This window comes from Ictalurus punctatus, chromosome 15 (assembly GCF_001660625.3).
Source record: "Ictalurus punctatus breed USDA103 chromosome 15, Coco_2.0, whole genome shotgun sequence".
NCBI lineage: Eukaryota > Metazoa > Chordata > Actinopteri > Siluriformes > Ictaluridae > Ictalurus > Ictalurus punctatus.
In genome coordinates this window covers 7,552,229-7,573,870 of record NC_030430.2, presented here as the reverse complement: position 1 = coordinate 7,573,870, position 21,642 = coordinate 7,552,229, and the positions used below count along the sequence as shown (strand labels likewise).

The 21,642-nt window shown below is 39.5% G+C and overlaps 1 protein-coding gene across 3 annotated transcripts; it reads left to right on the top strand.

Moving 5' to 3' along the window:
- Positions 1-13: 13 nt before the first annotated feature.
- On the top strand, positions 14-21,546 carry itchb (itchy E3 ubiquitin protein ligase b). 3 transcript variants are annotated; one of them, XM_053686232.1, is made up of 24 exons: positions 14-163; positions 3,715-3,805; positions 4,696-4,837; positions 5,281-5,405; positions 7,399-7,539; positions 7,679-7,724; positions 7,815-7,978; positions 8,096-8,279; positions 8,646-8,741; positions 9,075-9,249; positions 10,149-10,212; positions 10,567-10,651; positions 11,386-11,514; positions 12,605-12,677; positions 13,519-13,590; positions 13,824-13,912; positions 14,020-14,179; positions 15,784-15,917; positions 16,032-16,172; positions 16,592-16,712; positions 17,027-17,131; positions 18,030-18,126; positions 18,634-18,706; positions 18,960-21,546. In XM_053686232.1, the coding sequence occupies exons 2-24, from the start codon at positions 3,736-3,738 to the stop codon at positions 19,057-19,059; spliced, it is 2,586 nt and encodes an 861-aa protein (XP_053542207.1). In that variant the 5' UTR covers positions 14-163; positions 3,715-3,735; the 3' UTR covers positions 19,060-21,546. The 3 variants fall into 3 exon arrangements, with proteins under 3 accessions (XP_053542207.1, XP_017342995.2, XP_047016256.2); XM_017487506.3 differs by having other exon boundaries at positions 15-163; positions 10,143-10,212; XM_047160300.2 differs by lacking the exon at positions 14-163 and adding an exon at positions 2,503-2,789 and having other exon boundaries at positions 10,143-10,212.
- Positions 21,547-21,642: the final 96 nt, after the last annotated feature.

Genomic DNA, 21,642 nt, shown 5'->3' with positions numbered 1-21,642 from the left:
CGCTAATCAGTCGCCCCGCCTTACTTCCGGTCACGCGACACCGACCGGGAACAGGAACATGGCGGAAGTTTATCTCCCGAAGTAAGCCGGAGGATTAAAAAAAATTGAAAATAAAAACAAGGAGGAGTTTGGTGCTTCAAATTTGACCCGCAACTCTATTAAGGTAGGAGATTTATTATATAAAAATCGATAAATATTCCCGAAACGTTTGTGAATATCGTCGCTGGCTAAGCTAACAACGCTGTCATTATTAGCTCGCCGCTGTCAGCGATACTGGGCCGTTATCAATTGAACGAGTAGTGCACTAGATAGTGCAGTTGAGGTTGTTGTTTTGCGCGCTATGTAGTGCGCCTGTGTAGGGAGTGGGAAAGTATTTGAGATTCCGCCACTGACATTTACTTGCCAAGCAGGTGCCTCCAGTTTCAGGCAGAACTCTTCTCCGTGTTAGTTTTGTTTCTGGTGTAGTTTTTAACTTTAGTTTAGCAAATTTGCTAGCTGGAGATTTATTTAACAGATTAAAACAAATTACATGTAAGAGATTCATGGGTCATTTAAAAGTAAAACATTCAGTTTAGACAACAAAGATCAAGACGTTTATGAATGCGGCGTGTTGTTTGGCCTTATTACTGATTTCACTAGGAAGTTTCACCTTTAGGTCGAGTTCTAAGACTTTAAAATTCTTTGTTTTAACATTAGTACATTAAAAACTGTAGTGGGAAAACATCTCATTTTTGTACTTAATGTTTCTTTTATAAGTTTACCAACAAAATGTGCAGTAAGCACATATACAACTCATCCTGATGAGTCAAGCCCTTGGTGTTGAGCTTTTACAGGAAAATAATCAACAACAGGGTGGTATGATGAACTGGTGTTACTCTTACCACCTGAAGTTGATTTTCCTATAACAGCGTGTTTAATTCTTGTTATAGGTACCACATACATTTGCCTACTCTTACAGGTGGTTGTTGTTTTTATTTACTCACTCAGGAACAACACTCTTTTTTTTATTTATGTAAGTTTACATTTAATGTTGTGGAACATCTGAGGAACAAGTTCACTTTAGAGTAGCATCTCTAAACCGCTTATTCCATCACCAAGCTCTGTTTTTTCGTCCCTCTTGTAGTTAATCGGGCAGGACAACAATAACAAAAACAATGCAACTCGTCACGTTACTGAGAAATCACAAAAAAAAACGTAAATGCCGGGAAACATAACGTTACGAAACTCGTCCACGGTGTCGTGACGTTGTTGCAACTTTACGTGTCCTGACATCTTCAGGACAGAAGAGTTTATGCTTCCATAAATGCTAAATGAATGTCCCGGTACAGAAAACGTCACCATGGCAACACGTACACACTTTATAAATAAATAAAACGTATAAAAACACTTTATGATGTGTTCTGTGAGACGAAAAGCCAACTTTGTGACGGTTATCTCACCGAACCCTACAATTTGCAAGATAGGAAATGTTCACAGAACAAGCGTGAAACAATTTAGATAGTGTCCTGATTAAAAGTCAGTTTTCACTCAAAAAGACGTCGCATAACGGTGTCGGTTTTACGGAAGTATTTACAACAGAACGTTAATTTCATGCATCGCCTTCTTCGTAACCGACACGCAGGCCTGCAAGTTAGCACGTTGGTTAATTAGCTAGCTATATATGTTAGGAACATATATACACGTAAAATCAGACCTTGTACACAACCAATGTCGCCTCAGCTTTATCTCAGCTATTGAGATTATTAAAACCTCCATGGGAATGATTTCTCAATCAATGTAGAGTCATTGCTGACGTCGATGTGACTAATTTATTTTGTTGTTGATCATTAAAACGTTCGGAAGTTCTCCAGCGCAGAAACGAGGATGTTCTTTATACTTCATGGTTCAGGATTATCTGCAGCGTTTACGTGTGAAAGTCTGGGATAGATCACGCAGTGTGATTTATTTCTCTGCTAGAGCAAGTTCTGATCATTGAGCACACTGTAATTTCATATTAATGACGTTTAACTTTGTTTCCTTCAAACTAGGTATGAAGAAGACGATATCACATGTACGGTCGGTCAGCTCGAGAATTATTGACACTTACTGTTACAATAAACAATTATTGTTGTTTTTAAAAATAATAATAATAAATAAACAGACACAACTTAATTTCCAATTAGATTTTTCCATGTTTGTGTTATTTTTCATTCAAAATGAATAATTATATAAACAAACAGCTACTAAATTAACACATCATTCTTTATTTATAAGTAAAACAAATAAAACATTAAATTAATAAATAAAATTTAAAAATCTAAATTGATAGATATTTTCCAAATTGTGTGTGTGTACACACCATATACACACTTTATTTTTGCGCACTTTATTTGCATATGCTTTTATTAAAAAAAAAAAAAAATCCACAGGGTTACTTGTGACAAAGTACAGCCACGTGAACATCAATAAATTATTAACCCCGAGCCTGAAAGTTTATACGAGTTGTGTGTGTGTGTGTGTGTGAGAGAGAGAGAGAGAGAGAGAGAGAGAGAGAGAGATGCATTGTTAGTAAGGTAATGTTAATGACGGAGTGAGTGTGTTGTATGTCGCAGTAATCAGCTCTGTGTAAGAGTCAGACCGTGAAACAGGAAAGTTTAGATCGGATTTGAGTCTGACAGGAGCGCTGAATAAACTGGAGTAATGAGTGAGGAATAAAGAGTAATGAGTAATGTAATGTGACTGTAGCGTAGCTCTCAGCTCGTCCTAGCAGAACCTGAGGTGGGACGAGCGATGGTCCGTGTCGTTTGCAGGTGCATGTTCTAAGCTACTGTTACACTGTACTGTACGTAAAGAGTTATTCAGTCCTGAGTCGAGATAACAGCAGTCTTACAACGAGTAACCTGAACGAATTTGCCCAAGACAAAACGTAAAGGAAGTATGATAACGTTTTTTTTTTTTTTTTTTTTTTTCGGGGGGGTGGGGGGTGATGATATCGTAATACCTCAAGCTGAACGTTATCACTCAGTCTGTTATAGAGCTCGGGCAATATTTTATTGCGTTCTCGTAAAGTGTGAGACGTAAAATCCATCTCGGAATTACTAGAACACCTTCCTTTTCCCTGAGAAGGGAACGTGATGTCAAAATGTTGCAATACAAGTTGCAGAGTTTTTGTGTTGTTTTTTTTTTTTTTTGCAGAAAACTTCTTGAATTGGAGAAATTGCAGTCGCACGCCCTTTTGCAGCGATGTTCGTTGTTTTGGTAAATGAGACGTTTTAGCTGTACTCATGTTCGACGTATGTGAATCGAAGAGGGCTTTGGCCAAGTGCGCGTCTTGGTTGTGTTGCGTCTCGGTCCAAATCTACAGAACACTTGCGAGCTCCTCTGAATATTGCGGCGTTTTTGTTTGATTCATTTCTGTGAGCGCAGAATGACAAAAGGCTGGAGGGGCTGTAAAAGGACAGCTACGATGATGTAGTGTGTGTTTTAAATAATGGGACGTATTTCCCTGTGGTGGTGTTCTGCTGTGTTTCGGAGAAAGTTCTGCTTAGTGAAAGCGTGTGAGCGGGGAGTAAACACAGGTGTGTGACTGGAGGAACTCCGCTGCTTTCTGATTCTGGCCGTATAAAGCTGGACAGTGTAGCGTGTAACCAGAGACACTAAAACACCTGCTGAGTATAAACTCATGTCATGACGTGGCTAAGTGTGTGTGTGTGTGTGTGTGTGTGTGTTATTCAGGTCGCAGGCCCAGCGTTGTTCATGGCCACCAGCGTTCCCAAACCAGGCCCTGAAAATGGCCAGCCCATGAAGGCTCAACTGCAGATCACTGGTACCTCATCTCTCTCGTTCTCGCTCGCTCGCTCTCTCTCTCATTTTCTCTATCTCTCTCCCTCTGTCTCCCTTTCTGTCTCTCTCATTTGTGTCTCGTTGGGAATTTTTCATTATTCGTTCTTTGTTCTTGGGTTGTTGTTTTGTTTTTTTGCATGTTTAATAAAATATGAGACAAATTGTGCGCTGTATAGTGAATAAATAATAAATAACTAGCTGGTGTCTGTTCTTTTGGAAGCAGAACACACAGGATACAGGTGTGATTATATACATGATTAAAAAAATCCCTGTAAAAAGGAATAAAACACTTGGTCATGCTGTTCGAGGAAAATAATCAAAGACGAGGTGGTGTGATGGTGTTACTGTTCCCACACTGAAGCAGATTATTTTCCTCCAACACTACAGCAAGCGTTTTGTTCCTCTTACTCCACAGCAGTTTAAATTTTTTTTTAAATACACATCATACTTTTTTTTTTATCCATTTATGGTTACATTTAATGTTCTGGAACATTAAGGAAAGAAGAAAGATGAGAAGAAATGGAGTGGTGACAGCTGAATATGGCTAATGAAATATTTTTGATTTAGTACATCGTACATTTTCTTCTCTTCACTCCGTAACATGAACAGAAAGAGCGTCCTTCGTCTTCACCTCGTGACGTGCGCTCGATGTTACTCAGCTTTTTTCCTGAAAACCTTTTTGACCGTGATGAAATGACTTCTTTTTTTTCTTCTTTTTTTTAAAAATAAATAAATAAGTAAAACATCGATCCAGTCAGTCGTGCTTCCCAGCACCTCTATAAACCTTCATCACGAGACACTTGATACTGAAAGTAAAAGCTGATCTGCTCGCTCTCGATTTCCTGATAATCTTCTCCTCTTTCGTTCCTGCAGTGATGTCTGCCAAGCTGAAGGAGAGCAAGAAGAACTGGTTCGTTCCCAGCCTGTATGTGGAGGTGACTGTAGACGGCCAGTCCAAGAAGACGGAGAAGTGCAGCAACACCCACAGCCCCAAGTGGAAGAACCCTCTCACTGTGTGAGTGTGGAGATGTGAAAGAATCGCTGGACCAGGAAAAAAAAAAAAAAATGAATAGCTGATTGATGAAGTCGGCTGCTTCTAGGATGTTTTTAATTATTTATTTATTTCTATGTTAATGCCAAATGAAATCATGCTAATGGCATGTATGATGTATATTGTGTGATGCATGCTGCGTACAGCTTTACCTCCGACACCGGAGACTCCTTCCATGAGCGTTAAATAAAAGCACAGGAAATGAAACCATATCAAAGGGTTACACTTTTACGCTGCGCAAGATCGGGACAAGGTCCTGTGAATGAGCTGTTTCTATTGAAATGAGTGCGTTTCTATACACCCGCTGTTGTGATAGAAACTTACTCTGCATTTTCTGACCAATCAGAATCCAGAATCCATAGTGTGATAGTTCCTAACAGGCTTGTTTTTGTGTTTTTCGTGTGCAGGATCGTGTCGCCCTTCAGCAAGCTGAACTTCCGCGTATGGAGCCAGAAGGCGCTGAAGTCCGACCTACTCTTGGGCACGGCCACGCTCGACATCAGCGAGGCGCTCAAGAGCAACGACATGAAGCGTGAGTGCCGTGTTTAACCGTAAAAGCCAACAGTAGGCGTTTTGATTAACTCACCGTGTTCAAGTAACACGAAAAATGTTTTTACATCACGATCTGTTTAGCGGTAACGAAGCTCGGGTAAGGAATAAAACGCTCAGCGTCACACTGCTGTATGAAAACAATCAGCGACGTCTGGCGAAACAGAATAAGAGATTTAAGATCTTGTCGTAGAGGTCATGGGTCAGCGGCTAGATTTGGCACATGGTGACGTTCTCCTGGCGTGAATGACGTTTCTGTCTGCAGCCTGTAAAGAAAAAGGTACGCAGACCGAACATATGTAAATTTATGCGTAAACTATGCAAAACAGTTGTGTCACTGTTAATACTAAGCAGGTGTAGGGTGTAGAGACGCTTAAAGCGGTGTATAGGAGGCTTTCTCAAATCTTTTGTAGCCAGGGACATACAGATTTATTTCATGAACGTTATTTAAACACGCACAATAATATTTTACGTTCAAGCTGACGTTATTAATAGCCGAGTTATTGAGTGACATGGCATTGCTGTGTTTCAAATCAGTCAAGAGAGCAAAACCTGAGTGGGGGGGTGTAGTGTCTCTTTCACTTGTCAGTCACAGTGACGCTGTCCAATCACCGCAACTGTGAGCTGGTGTACTGTATGTGGAAGAGGGCGGAGAGCTCTTTCCTCCAAGCGTGTTGCAGCACGACACGGGACTAGAACGTGCAAAACGACTTCTATACAAAGACACACGCAAGCATGTTTTTTGTTAAACTGGATGATGATCATGAGGTGTAATTTAAAAAAAAAAAAAAAAAAGTGCACGATTTTACTCGATAAACAAAAAAATATTTCCTTTACCATGCTGAGGTTAAGGTTAGAGTTAGGTTTAAGTGTAGATATAAGATTAAATTGCAATGGTAATCAGTGTGTCAATGGAAAGTCCTCACAAAGGTAGAAAAACAGGTGCGAGCGTGTGTGTGAAAGAGGGGGAGAGAGAGAGAGAGCGCTCGTGTGTTTCCATAAGCATGACACAATGAGTGTCTTGTGTACTGACTGGGCCTTTGTTTGTCTGTTTTGGGTTTGTGTGTGTGTGTGTGTGTGTGTGTTGTTGTTGGAGCCATATTCTCTGCCCAGTGTTTGTTTAGTCATTGTGGGTGTGTTTGCAAATGTACTCGTCAGTGAGTAGGAGCGTTACCTTTTATTACGTCAGCGATGTTAAACGTGTCGTTATTGTAAGAAGACCTCACATCATGTGACTTCACCACGTGAGTCATGTTTGTGTTTTTGTCCCCCGCCCCCAATGCATCCCGTTGTGACATCAGGTTTCAAGCTGAAGGATGTACGTTCGGTGCACATGCACAGAGGAACTGAATCAGTTTACCTGTTATAGGTGTGTTTGTGTGTGTGCACGGCATGCACAGCTTTCGGAGCACTCCAGCCAACTGGAGGGACCTGCTGAACCACATTTCACTGCTGTGAGAGAAACCCCGGAACATTATAGTGCGTGTCAAAAAAAAGGAACTCAGTTTAATAAAACTAAATAGAATTAAATGTAAAAAAAAATTTCCTTAAAAATGAAAATGTCAGTAAAAATGTACATTATATATAACTCGCATGTCACTAGTATGCTGGTCAGTTAGAACTTTTTTTTTGTTGCCAGGAACCTTTATAGTTCCTCTTCCAAAACTGGTACTGAACATCACTCACTCATCAAATGCAGAAGCTCATTTTCTGTAAGAGGTGGTGTTAGGGCACACACACTTGTAATGGCACACATGTTCATTTACTTGTTTATTCCGAGCTCTGTGTGTGTCTGTGTGTGTCTGTGTGTGCATGTGTTATTACACTACTGTTTAGTATATATATAACTAGAATGTCAAAATTCAAGAGAAATTGCAATTATGTGTGATCATCAGTCGAAATTTCATCATCCTGACTCTTCTGTTCTCTTGTTTGTATGTGTGTGTGTGTGTATGTGTGTGTGTGTGTATATACAGTGTGTGAAGTGACGCAGACGCTGACACTGTGCGCAGACAAGGAGCAGACGGATGTTGTTGGAGATCTGTTTGTTCATCTGGACGGCATGCAGGTCGACCCGGAAGCGTTCGCCTCCGCCTCCGCTGAGGCTAATAATAACAGTGAGTCTCTCTCTCTCTCCCACTGTCTCTTTCTCTCTCTCTTTCTCTCTGTCTCTCTCTCTCTCTCTCTCTCTCTCTCTCACACACACACACACACACACACAATGAGAAACTGATGAATATTTTTCTGCTGTTTCAGCCATGTCAAACGGAGAGTCACAGCAGAGTGAGGACGTCAGCACGAGGTACCCTTTACCCGTGTGTTATATACATCACTATTGTTTATAAACTGTAATAAGTCACTCAGCTGCACGCATGTGTGTGTTTCGTTCCAGGAGGAGCAGGGAGGGTTCTCCGAACATAGCAGGCATTCCTAATGGACGTGCCGTCAATGGAACCGGCTCTCCCTCCATTTCAAATCGAGGGTCACGACCCCAGAGGCCACCCAGACCCTCTCGACCACCGCCTCCAACCCCACACCGACCGCTGTCCTCTCCGGGTCAGTGATCATGATGTCATTAATGTCCTGTGTTCCCCAAGAGTCCACTCCTACACCGTGAACACTTCTCAGATTTTAATATTTATTTTGATTTTGCATCTTGTTTTTTTCCCCCAGCATGCCCCTCTAATGCTTCAGTCACAGACGGCAGCAGCTCGACTCAGCCAGAGACACCAGTGCGGATCCCTGGCCCCACCCCTGGTCCTGCCCCTGGCCCCACCCCTGGCCCCACCCCTGGCATCTCTATCGCACCTCTGCCGAACCAGATGCCCATCACGAACACCGGGCCTCTGCCACCAGGGTATAACTAACACACACACACACACACACACACACACACACACGCACGCACACACAAAAAAACCCTGGAAATCTTAACCTAACTTAAAGAAATTAGCACAATAATAATAATAATAATAATAATAATGTTACTTATATCTATTTTTATATACGTGTGCATAAAATGCAGCTCAATGTGCTTCATAAGGAAATTAGAACATTAGACATTAAAATAGATAATAAGAATTGAGTAGGAAGATAATTTGAGCAGTAATAATAATAATAATAATAATAATAATAATTGATTAGAAGACAGATCATTTCACTGAGGTAGAAGCGTGCAGGTACAGTATTTAAAGAAGAATAATGAACGCGTGTGTGGCTGCAGGTGGGAGCAGCGGCAGGACCAGAGCGGACGTGTGTACTTTGTGGACCATGTGGAGAAGAGGACGTCATGGGAGAGACCTGAGCCTCTGCCTCCTGGGTAAAGCTTCAGCTTCATCTGATGATTACAGTACTGACAGAAAGAAAAGTAAACATTTCATTACGGAGATATCAATTATGCCTTAAAATGTTAGAGCAGTTATATCAGTCAAATGCCCGTAAAATACCCGTAAAATGCAAGTAAAATGCCAATAATATGCCAGTAATATACCAATAAAATGCTCGTAAAATATCAGTAATATACCAATAAGTAAAATACCAATAAAATGCCAGTAAAATGCCAATAAAATGCCAGTATAATACCAGTAAAATGCCACATGACCAGCAGCTGCCTGAACACACATACGCTAATGTGTCGTGTTGTGTGTCACAGTTGGGAGCGGCGCCTGGACCAGTCGGGACGTGTGTATTTTGTAGATCACGTGAGCCGGACAACGACGTGGCAGCGTCCCACTGTGGAGACGGTGCGCAACTACGAACAGTGGCAGCACCAGAGGAGCCAGTTACAGGGGGCCATGCAACAGTTCAACCAGCGCTTCATCTGCGGCGTGAGGAACACACACACACACACACGCCAGGGTTACATTACATATTATTATCCTCATGTTTTGCCTTGATTCACATCTCAGCTGATGATTTAGGAAGCATGTTGTGAGGGGCAAAGTTCCCAGTTTCACAATTCCGTATCCAGATTCAGGACACTCAGTGTCGGTTTGTTTTTATTATTATTTAACTTGTCCCTGGATGTGAGAAATTGGAGCACGTTGATAGTCACTGTCAACTGTGAGCAATGAAAGTAAATGCAGGAAGTAGATAACAAAGTCCGCAATTGAAAAGTGTGTACGTCTGTGTGTGTGATCAACAAGAAGTTGGTACAGGAACACAGGAAATATTCGAAGCGTACACGTGCCCACCACGTGCCCTTTTTTTAATCAATAAATCAGACACTTAAAAATGAATAAAGAAAACCAAATAATTTTCATTCAAACAGAATATGGCCTGAAACCGTAATGCAGAATATTAATAACTCGTATACTACTGAGTTTACATCACTCTGCCGAACTGTAGCTCTATAAAACGCACACATTTCAGTTCAGGGCTCGACAACATCCAGGATTCTCTTTTGGACTAGTTAAAAACATTTTAAAGAACTACAGGCTCATAGCTAAGATGATCGTGTGATAGCTTAGGGCATTCTGCCATTATCGTATTTTACCTGACATCTGTAGTCTGATTTATTTAATTTTTTTCATATTATTCATCGTTAAATACTTTTCTCAAACGTAATCGTTGAAATGAAAAATTACTTGAAGTTTTTCATCTGCTTGACTTGTGTTATAACCGTCTTGTTATCAAACTCTCTCAAAAATCACTTTTATTATTTATATATTCTGCTTTTTGTTTTTTAGCTTTTCTTTAAAATGTCTGTTTTATTGTGAAGGTGCAGGATCAGGCTGCAGCCCCTCAGAATAAAGAGTATGACCCACTCGGCCCACTGCCACCCGGATGGGGTAAAAAAAATAATAATAATCTACTTTGTTTACCTGTGATGTTAGTTTTCTTTAATATGTTTTATGCTGTGTACTGTGATTATTATAAGTTGCTTGATATAAATCTTACGCTTAATAAAATCCCAGTATTGTATTCTCCACGGTGGTCTTATTTTTACATACATATACATACATTTTATATATATATATATATATATATATATATATATATATATATATATATATATATATATATATATATATATATATATATATATATATATATATATAATACATAAAATATGTGTGTATGTGTGTGTGTGTGTGTATATATATATATATATATATATATTTGGTCTTACCTTTGTCTTTCAGAGAAGAAAAAGGACGCTAACGATCGAGTGTATTATGTGCACCACCCGACTCGCTCCACGCAGTGGGAGGATCCACGCTCTCAAGGGTCAGAATTTCATTATTTATATATATATATAAAATAAATAAAATAAATAAAGTATATTATCCACGTCTGTATGAATCGCATCGTTATACGTCGCTCAGCACGATGATGTTTAGACCAATCTTAAAGATATTTTCGAATTCAAATGTTCACAGTGTTGTCTGGGTGGGCGTGGCCTAATATTCTAATGAGCATTCTTGATCGAAAATGGTGCACAGTGGTACAAGTGGAGAGAACCGCGGGTGTTCAGTGCAACGTGTATGAACTTGGATAATTATCAGATCAGACTACTTTGCTGAGATTTGAAATGCATTCGATCCTACCGGCCACGAGTCAAGAACCATGCCTTCTGTATGGGAGGGGCAAACTCGCAGTCCCAATCTGTCAATCAAGGAAGCCAGTCACTAGCCAGGAATCTGTGAACTCACGTGTGAGCTCACTGTGATGCAGCATGAGCAGCAGTTTGATAAAGATGCTAAGGTCGGCTCGGCGTGCTAGAGTAAGATTGTGCTAACCTTTGCCCTCCACCCCTGTTGGTAGCTGGCCTGAGATATGGAAGAATTAGCCAATGGGTGGGAATTGGCCAGACCGAACTGGGAGAAAATGGTGATAAAATCTGCATTAACAAAAAAAAAAGAAAGGAATTCATGTAATGTAAAAATGTACCAATTGTCCATGTATTGTACTGCATATGACAGATTTTACATAACTACGCTCTCGCCCTTTGATTCGTTCAGGCTGCTGAACGAGAAGCCGCTACCCGAGGGATGGGAAATGAGGTTCACCGTGGAAGGCATTCCGTACTACGTGGATCACAAAAGGAAAACCACCACCTACATCGACCCGCGGACCGGAAAATCATCATTGTGAGCCTTAACAGCGCACAAATACATACATTATTTTATGTATACAGTATATACAGCATGCTATGCACGTGTGTATATAGTGGGGTCCAGAGGTCACGTCAGGTCAAATTTATTTATATAGACACGCAGTTTAAAAATCAAATTTCTGTACAGACATAGCATAAAAAGCTAATGATATTAAGAATGACAAAAGCTAGAAAATAAAGCAGTGGAGCTAAGATTTATATATATATATATATATATACACGTACACGTACGGAGAGAGAAGTAATAAACGAAAGGCTATAGTTTTGATGAATAGTTTCTCAAACACGTTTACATTACGTCACACTTTACATTAAAGGTTATGTAGCATTATTTACTGCGTAGGGTAACGTTGACAAACCATAAACAAATAGAAATCGTTGTTGCGGTGCAGTTTTTTTAAAATGGAGAAATGCATTTGTGTGACGTTTACGGAAGGAGTCTCCAGTGTCAGCGCTTTGTGACGGTCTGAGGTAAAGCTGTAACTTTCAGTTAAGTACATTTATGGGGTTTTTTTGGGGGGGTTTTACATAACAAACTGCACTTATTTGTTTTATAACTTCATGAGAAAATGCAGGAACGACTGTTTATCGCTGCTGTAACGTAACATAAAAAAGCATGACGTGTCGTTCTGTAATAAATTTAAAAAGCTCTTCTTCAGGGCGTTGCAGTAAATCCACACACCGCTCTGTCGCTGATCTATATTGTTCTATAAATAGCATGACGCTGAATGTTTTATTGCATATTTTCCTTCTCTGTGTATACAGTAAATTAAATTCCATTTAACTGAAACCTATACCGAAACGGGTATAACGGGAAGAACCTGTTACAAAGCAGGAAGGTTTGCCATTGCTACTTCAACTGTAAACACTTCACTGGATCTTTACTCTCCAGGTCAAAATGAAAAATCGAGACGGCGAGCCAACCTGAGCCTTAGAGCTAACAGTCCTGGGATTTGAACTCGCAGCCTTTCAGTCCCAAATTTTAAGTTTAAACCCCTAGATATGTTTCAATGGGATTGAAGTAGATGCTCATGCGATTATACGTACGTGTCCTTCCTCCTCAGTGAAAACGGCCCTCAGATCACCTACGTGCGTGACTTCAAAGCCAAAGTTCAGTACTTCAAATTCTGGTGTCAGGTGTGTATTCACGAACACTGTTTAACTGTAGAATTATTCATTAACTCTAATGACATTTATTAATAATTAAAGAAATATGCATGTGATAATCCAGAGTTCACTTTTTCCCTTTACTTCTTTCTAACCAAAACAGTACCAAAAGAACCTTTTGCTTCCCCAATTTATGGGCATTTTATATATATATATATATATTTTGTACTGTATTTATATATAAATACACACACTACCGCGCAAAAGTTTAGACACACCCGTTCTTTATTTTAAACCGAACCCTCATTTTATAATAATAATAATAATAATAATAATAATAATAAAGCCATCAAAACTCTGGAACAAATGGAACTATGGGAATTATGTTGTTATAAAAATCACAAATAAATCTAATTTAATACTAGCATCTTCAAAGTAGACACACTTTTTGCCTAGAATTTCCAGAAATGTATTTTTGGCATTTCCTCACCTGATTTCTGGAGGAATTTCCCTGAGATACTTTTTAAACAGTATTAATGGAGTTCCCACCTACGCTGGACTCTTATCAGCTGCTTTTCGGAATATTTCTCTCGAGTCGTCCATTAAAAAAAAATTAATATGTTGGCATGATTATATTTTTGTCTATAACACCGATTTCAAACATTTAGTCATACACCTTCAGATCAGAAGATTTTTAAGATTATGAGAAACATTTCAGTCGTGTGTCCACAAACTTTTGACCGGTTGGGTGTGTATCTATCTATCTAACACATATATATATATATATATATATATGTGTGTGTGTGTGTGTGTGTGTGTATGTATGTATGTATGTATGTGTATATAAAATATATATTTTTCCTTGTTGTAGCAATTAGCGCTGCCACAGCACACCAAGATAGCAGTGAGCCGCAAATCACTTTTCGAAGACTCCTTCCAGCAGGTGAGCTCCATCTGTATTTATCATCAGATTTGAATATTTATTGTAATTTTCATACGTATTGTTGGCCAAAGTGTACACAGTACAGTGTCAAAAATCACATGCATCTATTTGAGACTCTGAACAAGTCCTCAATTTTGTGATGGCATAGTGCTAAACAGGAAACTGTAATTATGCGCGTGTGTGTAGCTATATGTTATTTCCTTAATTAATTATTAAACATTTTTCTGTGTTAGATAATGAGCATCAGTCCCCAAGACCTTCGCCGAAGACTGTGGATCATCTTCCCCGGGGAGGAAGGACTCGACTACGGTGGTGTCGCAAGGCAAGATCTCCAACATCTCCATCTCAATAGATTTTTATATATATATATAAATAAATGTAACATGATATACTGTGGCTTAACTCAACATGTCGTAACGTCTCCTGTAGGGAGTGGTTCTTCTTGGTGTCCCACGAGGTGCTGAACCCCATGTACTGCCTGTTCGAATACGCTGGCAAGGATAACTACTGCCTGCAGATCAACCCGGCTTCATCCATCAACCCAGACCACCTCAAATACTTCCGCTTCATCGGACGCTTCATCGCAATGGTAACCACTGAGCTGCACTCATCATTGTATTTTTTAATCATTCAAAAATGTGTTAACACAAGAGACTTGATGTAAACCAGTAATTACTGATGGGTCCTGTTGTTGCTGCTATTGTTTAGGGATGCACCGATACCAGTACTCGGGTGTCGGCCCGATACTGTGCTCATGTACTCGTAAAACTACCCCGATACCACTTTGACAACGTGACATAGCCTAACCTCTCGTCAGTTGAGCGGGTAGTCGGAAGAGGAGCAATGTCAGCAATTTGGAGATATTTTAAGAGAAGTGATGATGATAAGAGTAAAGCAGACTGCAAACTATGCTCTGCTAAACTATCAAGAGGAGGGGTAAAAAAATAGCTCATTTAACACAACCAATTTGATTAAACATCTAAAGAACAAACATAACGCTGAGTGCAAAGAGTTTGCTAATGCTAGCAGTGGGAAACAGCAACAACCAACTTTGCAGCAAACGCTGGAGAAGCGAGAGAAAATGTCCAGAGACAACCCACGGGCAGTCAAAATAACAGAAGCTCTTACCCAGTTCATTGCTCTTGTTGACCAACCGTTGTCAGTTGTAGATAATACAGGATTCCATCATCTTCTTGGTGTACTTGAGCCGAAGTATGAGATTCCCAGCCGTCACCAAATTACAGATATCGCATTACCAAAGCTGCATGACTTGGTGAAAAAGCACATCAGGAACCTGTTCCAGGACATTTCGGCCTTCCGCTTCACCACTGATATTTGGACTAGCAGTGTCAGCCTAATGTCTCTTATAAGTTTAACAGCACAGTGGATTGATGACGATTTTACTCCCCAGAGAGTCGTTTTACAAGCAACGCAGTTTAGGGGTTCGCAGACTGACCAAGCCATAGCAGGTGCGTTTGATGACATGCTTCAGACATGGGGCATTCCAAAAAGTGCGAAGTACTTGGTATCGGCAAGTACCCAAATGTAAGTACTTGTACTGAAAAAAAGTGGTATCGGTGCATCCCTACTATTGTTGTTAATAATAATAATAATAATAATAATAATAATATTATTATTAATTTGTTACTGTAATATTCAGTATTTCCTTCTATTCATCCTTTAAAAGAACTAAAAGGTAATGAGTTATTTTGATGGTCATAGTAAATAGCATTAACTGACGATAATCCATCATTAGCAGCTGCAGTAAAAATGTTTACGAATTAGCCGAATGTATACATTTACAAATTAGAAGCCCAGAAATGTTTTTTTTTTTTTTTTTTTTTTTTTGCTTGAGATGATTTAAAATAGCAGTTCCTACAACCTGTAGACTTACAGTATATTAATAATAAAATAGCCACTCCGCTGGCTGATGTGTAACGTTGTCGCTTTGTCCCATAACAATAACAGTTCAAACGGAGCATTGGTACTTGGCCCCCTAGTAAGGACAGACACTAGCAGTATAGGACTGCTTAGTCTTTAGTGCTTGGCCCTAAAAATGGCAACATTTAAATATTAAATATACCTAACTGAATGAACGACTTAATCAAACTAAGGTTGATTAAAACGTGCCTAAAATAACGTGATGACGTGGATATTTGAATTTCATTCGCACAATGCTGCGTGTTTCCTCAGGCTTTGTTCCACGGGAAGTTCATCGATACAGGCTTCTCGCTGCCTTTCTATAAACGTATTCTTAACAAGCCTCTGACTCTGTCAGACCTTGAGTCCATTGACCCCGAGTTCTATAATTCACTCATCTGGATCAGGTGAGTGTTGCAGCCTCGTACACTTACAGCATTATACATCACTCTGACACAACAGTGTTAGAGTTGTTTTATATTAGGAATTGTAATTGTGTGTGTGTGTGTTTGTCTACACAGAGACAACAATATTGAGGAGTGCTGTCTGGAGATGTTCTTCTCAGTGGATAAGGAGATCCTCGGGGAGGTCACAACGCACGAGCTGAAACCAGACGGAGGCAACATTCAGGTCACAGAGGAGAACAAGGAGGAGTACATCGGGTACACACACACACACACACATTCACCACAGCGCTGATGATTTCTGGATTCTGATTGGTCAGGAGTAGTTGTTGTTGATTAATTTTCCGTAACAGCAGCTACAAATACCGGATTTATATTAGCGTTCTAATACGTTATTGTTTCTATAGTAACGGCTCGTTCTCAGGGACATGTACCATTTAAACACCACTTGAAAGGATTTTTATTTTGTTTATTGTGGACGTTTTCTGTAAATTATACATGTATGGAAGGATTTTCCTGTGTTCGCAGACCATGCTTTTTTTTTCTTTCTATATCCAATATACCATGATGTAATAACACAAGCAGCACACTGAGGTTATTGTTTAGGGTTTATTCAGGGTGTAGGGTGGACATAGAGCAGGTTCCTGACTCTGTGTGTCCATCTCTCCGTCCTTCAGGATGGTAGCAGAGTGGAGGTTGTCCCGAGGTGTAGAAGAACAGACGCAAGCTTTCTTCGAGGGCTTTAACGAGGTCCTGCCTCAGCAATACCTGCAATATTTTGATGCCAAAGAACTCGAGGTAAGTCCCCTTATCGTTATTACGTTCACTACATATCGACTTGAGACACATTTTATGAGAAATTACGGCTTCCATATAGGGCTGAATGAAATGACGATGTAATATTGTCACAATAATTAATTGACACAGTATACTACAATTTTATTTTTTATTGCAGTTCTTCTGTGTTGCTGACCATTTGTTAACTAAATATTATATATCATGATGTGATATACTTTTGTCATATCGCTCAGCCCGACTTCAAAATTGACACACTCAGTGTGTTTGCACTGCATTTGCTCTAGGGTCTGTGTGTGTGTGTGTGTGTGTGGTAGGTGTTGTTGTGCGGGATGCAGGAAATCGATCTGGCAGACTGGCAGAGACACACCATCTACAAACACTACACACGCACCAGCAAGCAGATCGTGTGGTTCTGGCAGGTACGTCGCGTCTCGTCTCCTCAACGCTTCAGCAGCCATTCAGTTTTATTTATGCAAATTAGGTTTTCTGTAGTCAAATACACATACATTTGCATATTTATTCATTGTATGTTAGAATTTACATATTGACTTTTACAGAAGTGTTGTTCAGAAAATCATTTTCTTTTTTATTATTATTATTATTATTATTCAGCCATTTTTCAGTATAAAAACATACAGAAGCTCTGAACAACGAGGTTAAGTGCTGCGTTATTATTTTGACTTGGTATCTTGTTATTTCAAGATACTCATTATTTTTTCTAAGTTTGAGATAATAACGAGATACCAGGTTAAAAAAAATAAATAAATAATTACTCTCTTCATTATTACCTACCAACTCATTATTTTGACTTTCGCACCTTGCAGTTCATGGCTTCTTTAAACAACTTACATAAATCCAAAAATATATATATAAACAGCCTGTTGGGTAATTTCTCTGTAATATCCTTCTGAATAGGTATAGAAGTTATTGTTAAGTTTCATAAACGCAGCTTGCCTAGGAAGAGAATTTTTTTTTTTTGTATATTCAGGAAAAAAGGTTTTAAAAGTACAGAAAGTGGTATGTATTTCTGCTCTAGTGTGTATAAGGATTATGAAGGAAATGTGCATGTATATCATGATGCCACATTAAATTGGCATAAGTGGCTTCCTGAGATTCATCTACAATGTCCTCACAGTATTGTGACATGGGCAGAGCTTAAAGTTTCAGCTAACGTGGACAGAACATTTTTCTGTCGAGTTTTGATAGTTGATATCATCATCATCATCATCGCTGTGATTTGAGAAGACATGTTACAGATGTCGTTCACACTCGCACACATTCTTTTTGGTAATGAGCTTCTTTCCTCCGGTGCTGTAGTTGGTTAAGGAGATGGACAACGAGAAGCGAATGCGTCTGCTGCAGTTCGTCACCGGTACCTGCCGTTTACCCCTGGGCGGGTTTAATGACCTCATGGGTGAGTGCGTCTTTATTTATTCTTAAATCTTACTGTCTTGTAAAGTTGTACGGGGGTAACACACTGTGTGGTTTTTTGTTTTTTAAATAAATTATTATATACTTAATAGCAAACAGGAAAATAATTTCATACAGCTCTGATATAAAAGAATCAAACAGAGCTCAAATAAATGAATAAATAAAAACGTTTTCTTAAAAATTGGAATAAGGAATACAACACAGTGGGATGGGCCAATTGAGGAAAATAATCCATCAATCAACAACAAACCCTGAAGCATAAACTCCTCTGTCTCGAAGTTACAGCTTCTTACCTCCGACTGTTACACAGCACCAACAATTGAGACTCCTTCCATAAACGTCTCCTTATAGAAAGAGACTTTCACCATATCTGTCATTACACACTTTTTGAACGAGCTGTTACTATAGAAACGTATTCGAACGAGCGCATTAATATAAACCTGTGATCGAAACCTGACTTCTGTCCATCTTTTTTTTCTTCTTTTTCCAGGGAGTAACGGCCCACAGAAGTTCTGCGTTGAGAAAACGGGGAAGGAGAACTGGCTGCCCCGGAGTCACACGTGGTGAGTGTATGCAGACTTTACACACAGCGCTGTGGTATAAGAGGAATAAAAGACTATGAGAGAGTGTGCTGTTGTAGGAAAGTCAACTTCGGAGTGGTAACAGTATCTCCGCTCCATCGCTGATTAGTTTCCCCTTAACAGCATTCTCTCTCCCTCTGTTAGTTTATAAACAGAGTAATGTACGCATACATGCTGGAACTATTTCAGATTTCCTCATGATAGTGTTTTGTGATGTTTCCCCTCTCTCTCACAGCTTTAACCGCCTAGACCTTCCTCCGTATAAAAGCTACGAGCAGCTAAAGGAGAAACTGCTGTTCGCCATAGAGGAGACCGAGGGCTTTGGGCAGGAGTGACACGCACGGACGATATAATACCATGATGCAGCACAGAAACAAATTCTTCTCGTTAGATCTGGAGAAATCTGGAACGAGGAGCTTTTTCTAGTTCATGTCCGCGGTTCTCATTTCCTTCTTAACAGGGGATTAAATCCATTTTTACTGTTGGTCAAAGAAAGAAAACATCACCACATGACCAACTATAAACTCTCAATTTGTTAAGAGCTGAAATTATTCACCGGACTACCGGGAGTTGTTTGGGCATGAACATATTTGGCAGGATCAGGATCGTGGGCATTTAGTTGTAATAAAAGTTTAGAACTTTTCACAATTTAAACAAAATAAAATAATATGGTGGTTATATTGCAATATTATTTATATATAACTGCAGTCTTTTGATGACATCAACCGGGATCAGTCGCACGACCCAGCAGATGGTTTAGAGACTGGCTGGAAAATTATTATTGTGTTACTTTGTGCAGCTCTACTTATAAAATTACTTATATCACTAATCCAGACTATAATTCTTTTATGAAGTGACAGAGTGCGTTCAGAGTGCGCTCCTGAAGAGAAAAATCAAGACGGAGTCTCATTCTAAAGTCATGCTATACAAACACAAACGTTGTACATGAAGCTTTTTTTTTTTTTTTTTTTTTGAAGTAAATGGAAGTGGAGTTTGAGATGCAGGCAAATACTGCAAAATAGCTGGCTGGCCTTGGTCTCAGAAATGCTCTGTAGTCTGCCCTCAGAATCTCTTTAGTCCTATAACTCCCTTTAGTTTGGCCTCAGAGCCCCTAGTCTTAAGAACTTGTTTAGTCCAGCCTTGGGCACGCTTTAGTCAAAGGCTTCCTTTTAGTTGGGCCTTGGACTCTCATTCTCAGAACTGCCTTTAATCCAGCTTCAGGACTATCTCGAGTCCTAGAACTCTCCAAGTCCAAGTCCAGATTAATGTCTCTTTTGAGCCCTAGACCTCTGTTTAGTCCAGCCTAGGACTCTTAGTCCTAGAACACGCTTTAGCCCAAGAGGCCCAGGACTCTTTAGTACTACAATTCTTTTAGTCTGGCCTCAGCCGGCATAGTCTTTAGGTACTAGTCCTAGGAACTCGATTTAGTCCAGCCTTGGGCACACTTTAGTCCATTTAGTCAGGCCTTGGACTTTCTTCAGCCCTAGAACTGACTTTAGAGAGATCCAGGAACAAAGTCTGGCCCTGTACTCTGTTTAATGTGGCCTCAAGACTCTCGAGCCCGAGAACTCTTAACCCAAGCACTCTCTTTAGTCCTACAGTTCTTTTTAATCTAGCTTAAATGTTTCAGTCCAGACCTTAACATTAATACATTTCACAGCTGTGTTAATTGTAAGGAAAGGTTTATAAGTAGCGCTGCATAAGGACAGAGCTGTATTGCTATACTGCGTGCTAAAGTGAAACCTTAATGTGACTTGGCCTTTAAAGAAAAAGTTATAATCTTTTATTAGCGTGAAGGCACCAGTGAGCAATACATTTTGAAACATCACTAGTGAAACTAACATCTCACACACACAGTTCGCTTTCAGCAATAAAATACTTAATTTCTCACAGATGGAAAGCAGGTGCTGCTTGTCTACACTCTTAATGCCCTCTGTTTTATAGGGAGTTTATTTCTAAATGTCTTTTAGTTTCATTTTCTGGCACGTTACTGGATTTGTGCCGATAGCCATTTATAGATCGTGTTTAATTTGTACGATATTGTTATTATGGATAAGGAGTACTGTAATAGTACAGAAGGTAGTAAGAACAGGGATAAGTAAATATTTCAAAGCAGTAGTTAATTAAACGACTAAAAAGGACACCACCATACCAATAATACAAACTGTGATAAAAACCAGTAAATAATCGGCACATGACTGGTTCGTACCCAAAATATCACTTTAGTGCATTTGAAATATTGGTCTTTACCACGGGAGTGATTCAGATCGTATAAGTACAAAGATATTGATCTTTAGATTAAACCTGATCTAGATCAGCACCTGATTTCTTCAATCATCACACATCTACGCATGCTCTCTCTGTACATGGAACAAAAACGTAAGAAAGATGTAGCCTGGTTTAACACTACAACTGTGGGGTGTTTTTATTCCTTTCATCAGTTCTGGTTATTTTTCATTTTTTCAGGATTAAGCACAGCTCTCATCCCCTTACTGAATCGAACACACTTGTGATCATAAATAAGAAGCAGGAGTCTTCGGTTTCCCGCTGTATGTAAACCTCACGTTGACACCAACGTTAACGCGACCCTCGGTTATGGTTTCTTTTCTATCGACGTTAAATACCGGCTACTGAAACTAAACTCTGTAAACTATACATCAACTAAAATATTGTACATGGTGTGAATAATTCTCTATGAAACAAATCCTTTTACAATGCTCCTCTAAAGTTTCTGCACCCTCATTGGTCGATTTATATGTACAGTAAATTGTGTATAAATAAATAAAAACAAATAATAAAAAAAGCCTTTGATTTTTGGTGTACATGCAGCCTTGATTAAGTGTCTGGGGTGTGTTAACAGGGAAAAGAGGGGAACCGATGTAATAGAGGAAAACAGGATACAAATTAGTTTTTACACT

What these genes read in the sequence shown, in the direction of transcription:
- itchb (XM_017487506.3), top strand. Translation starts at nt 3,736, where the DNA reads ATGGCCACCAGCGTTCCCAAACCAGGCCCTGAAAATGGCCAGCCCATG. An exon ending in TCGAAGACTCCTTCCAGCAG is followed by an intron (nt 13,591 to 13,823) that starts GTGAGCTCCATC and finishes TTTCTGTGTTAG; the next exon opens with ATAATGAGCATCAGTCCCCA. An exon ending in AATTCACTCATCTGGATCAG is followed by an intron (nt 15,918 to 16,031) that starts GTGAGTGTTGCA and finishes TTGTCTACACAG; the next exon opens with AGACAACAATATTGAGGAGT.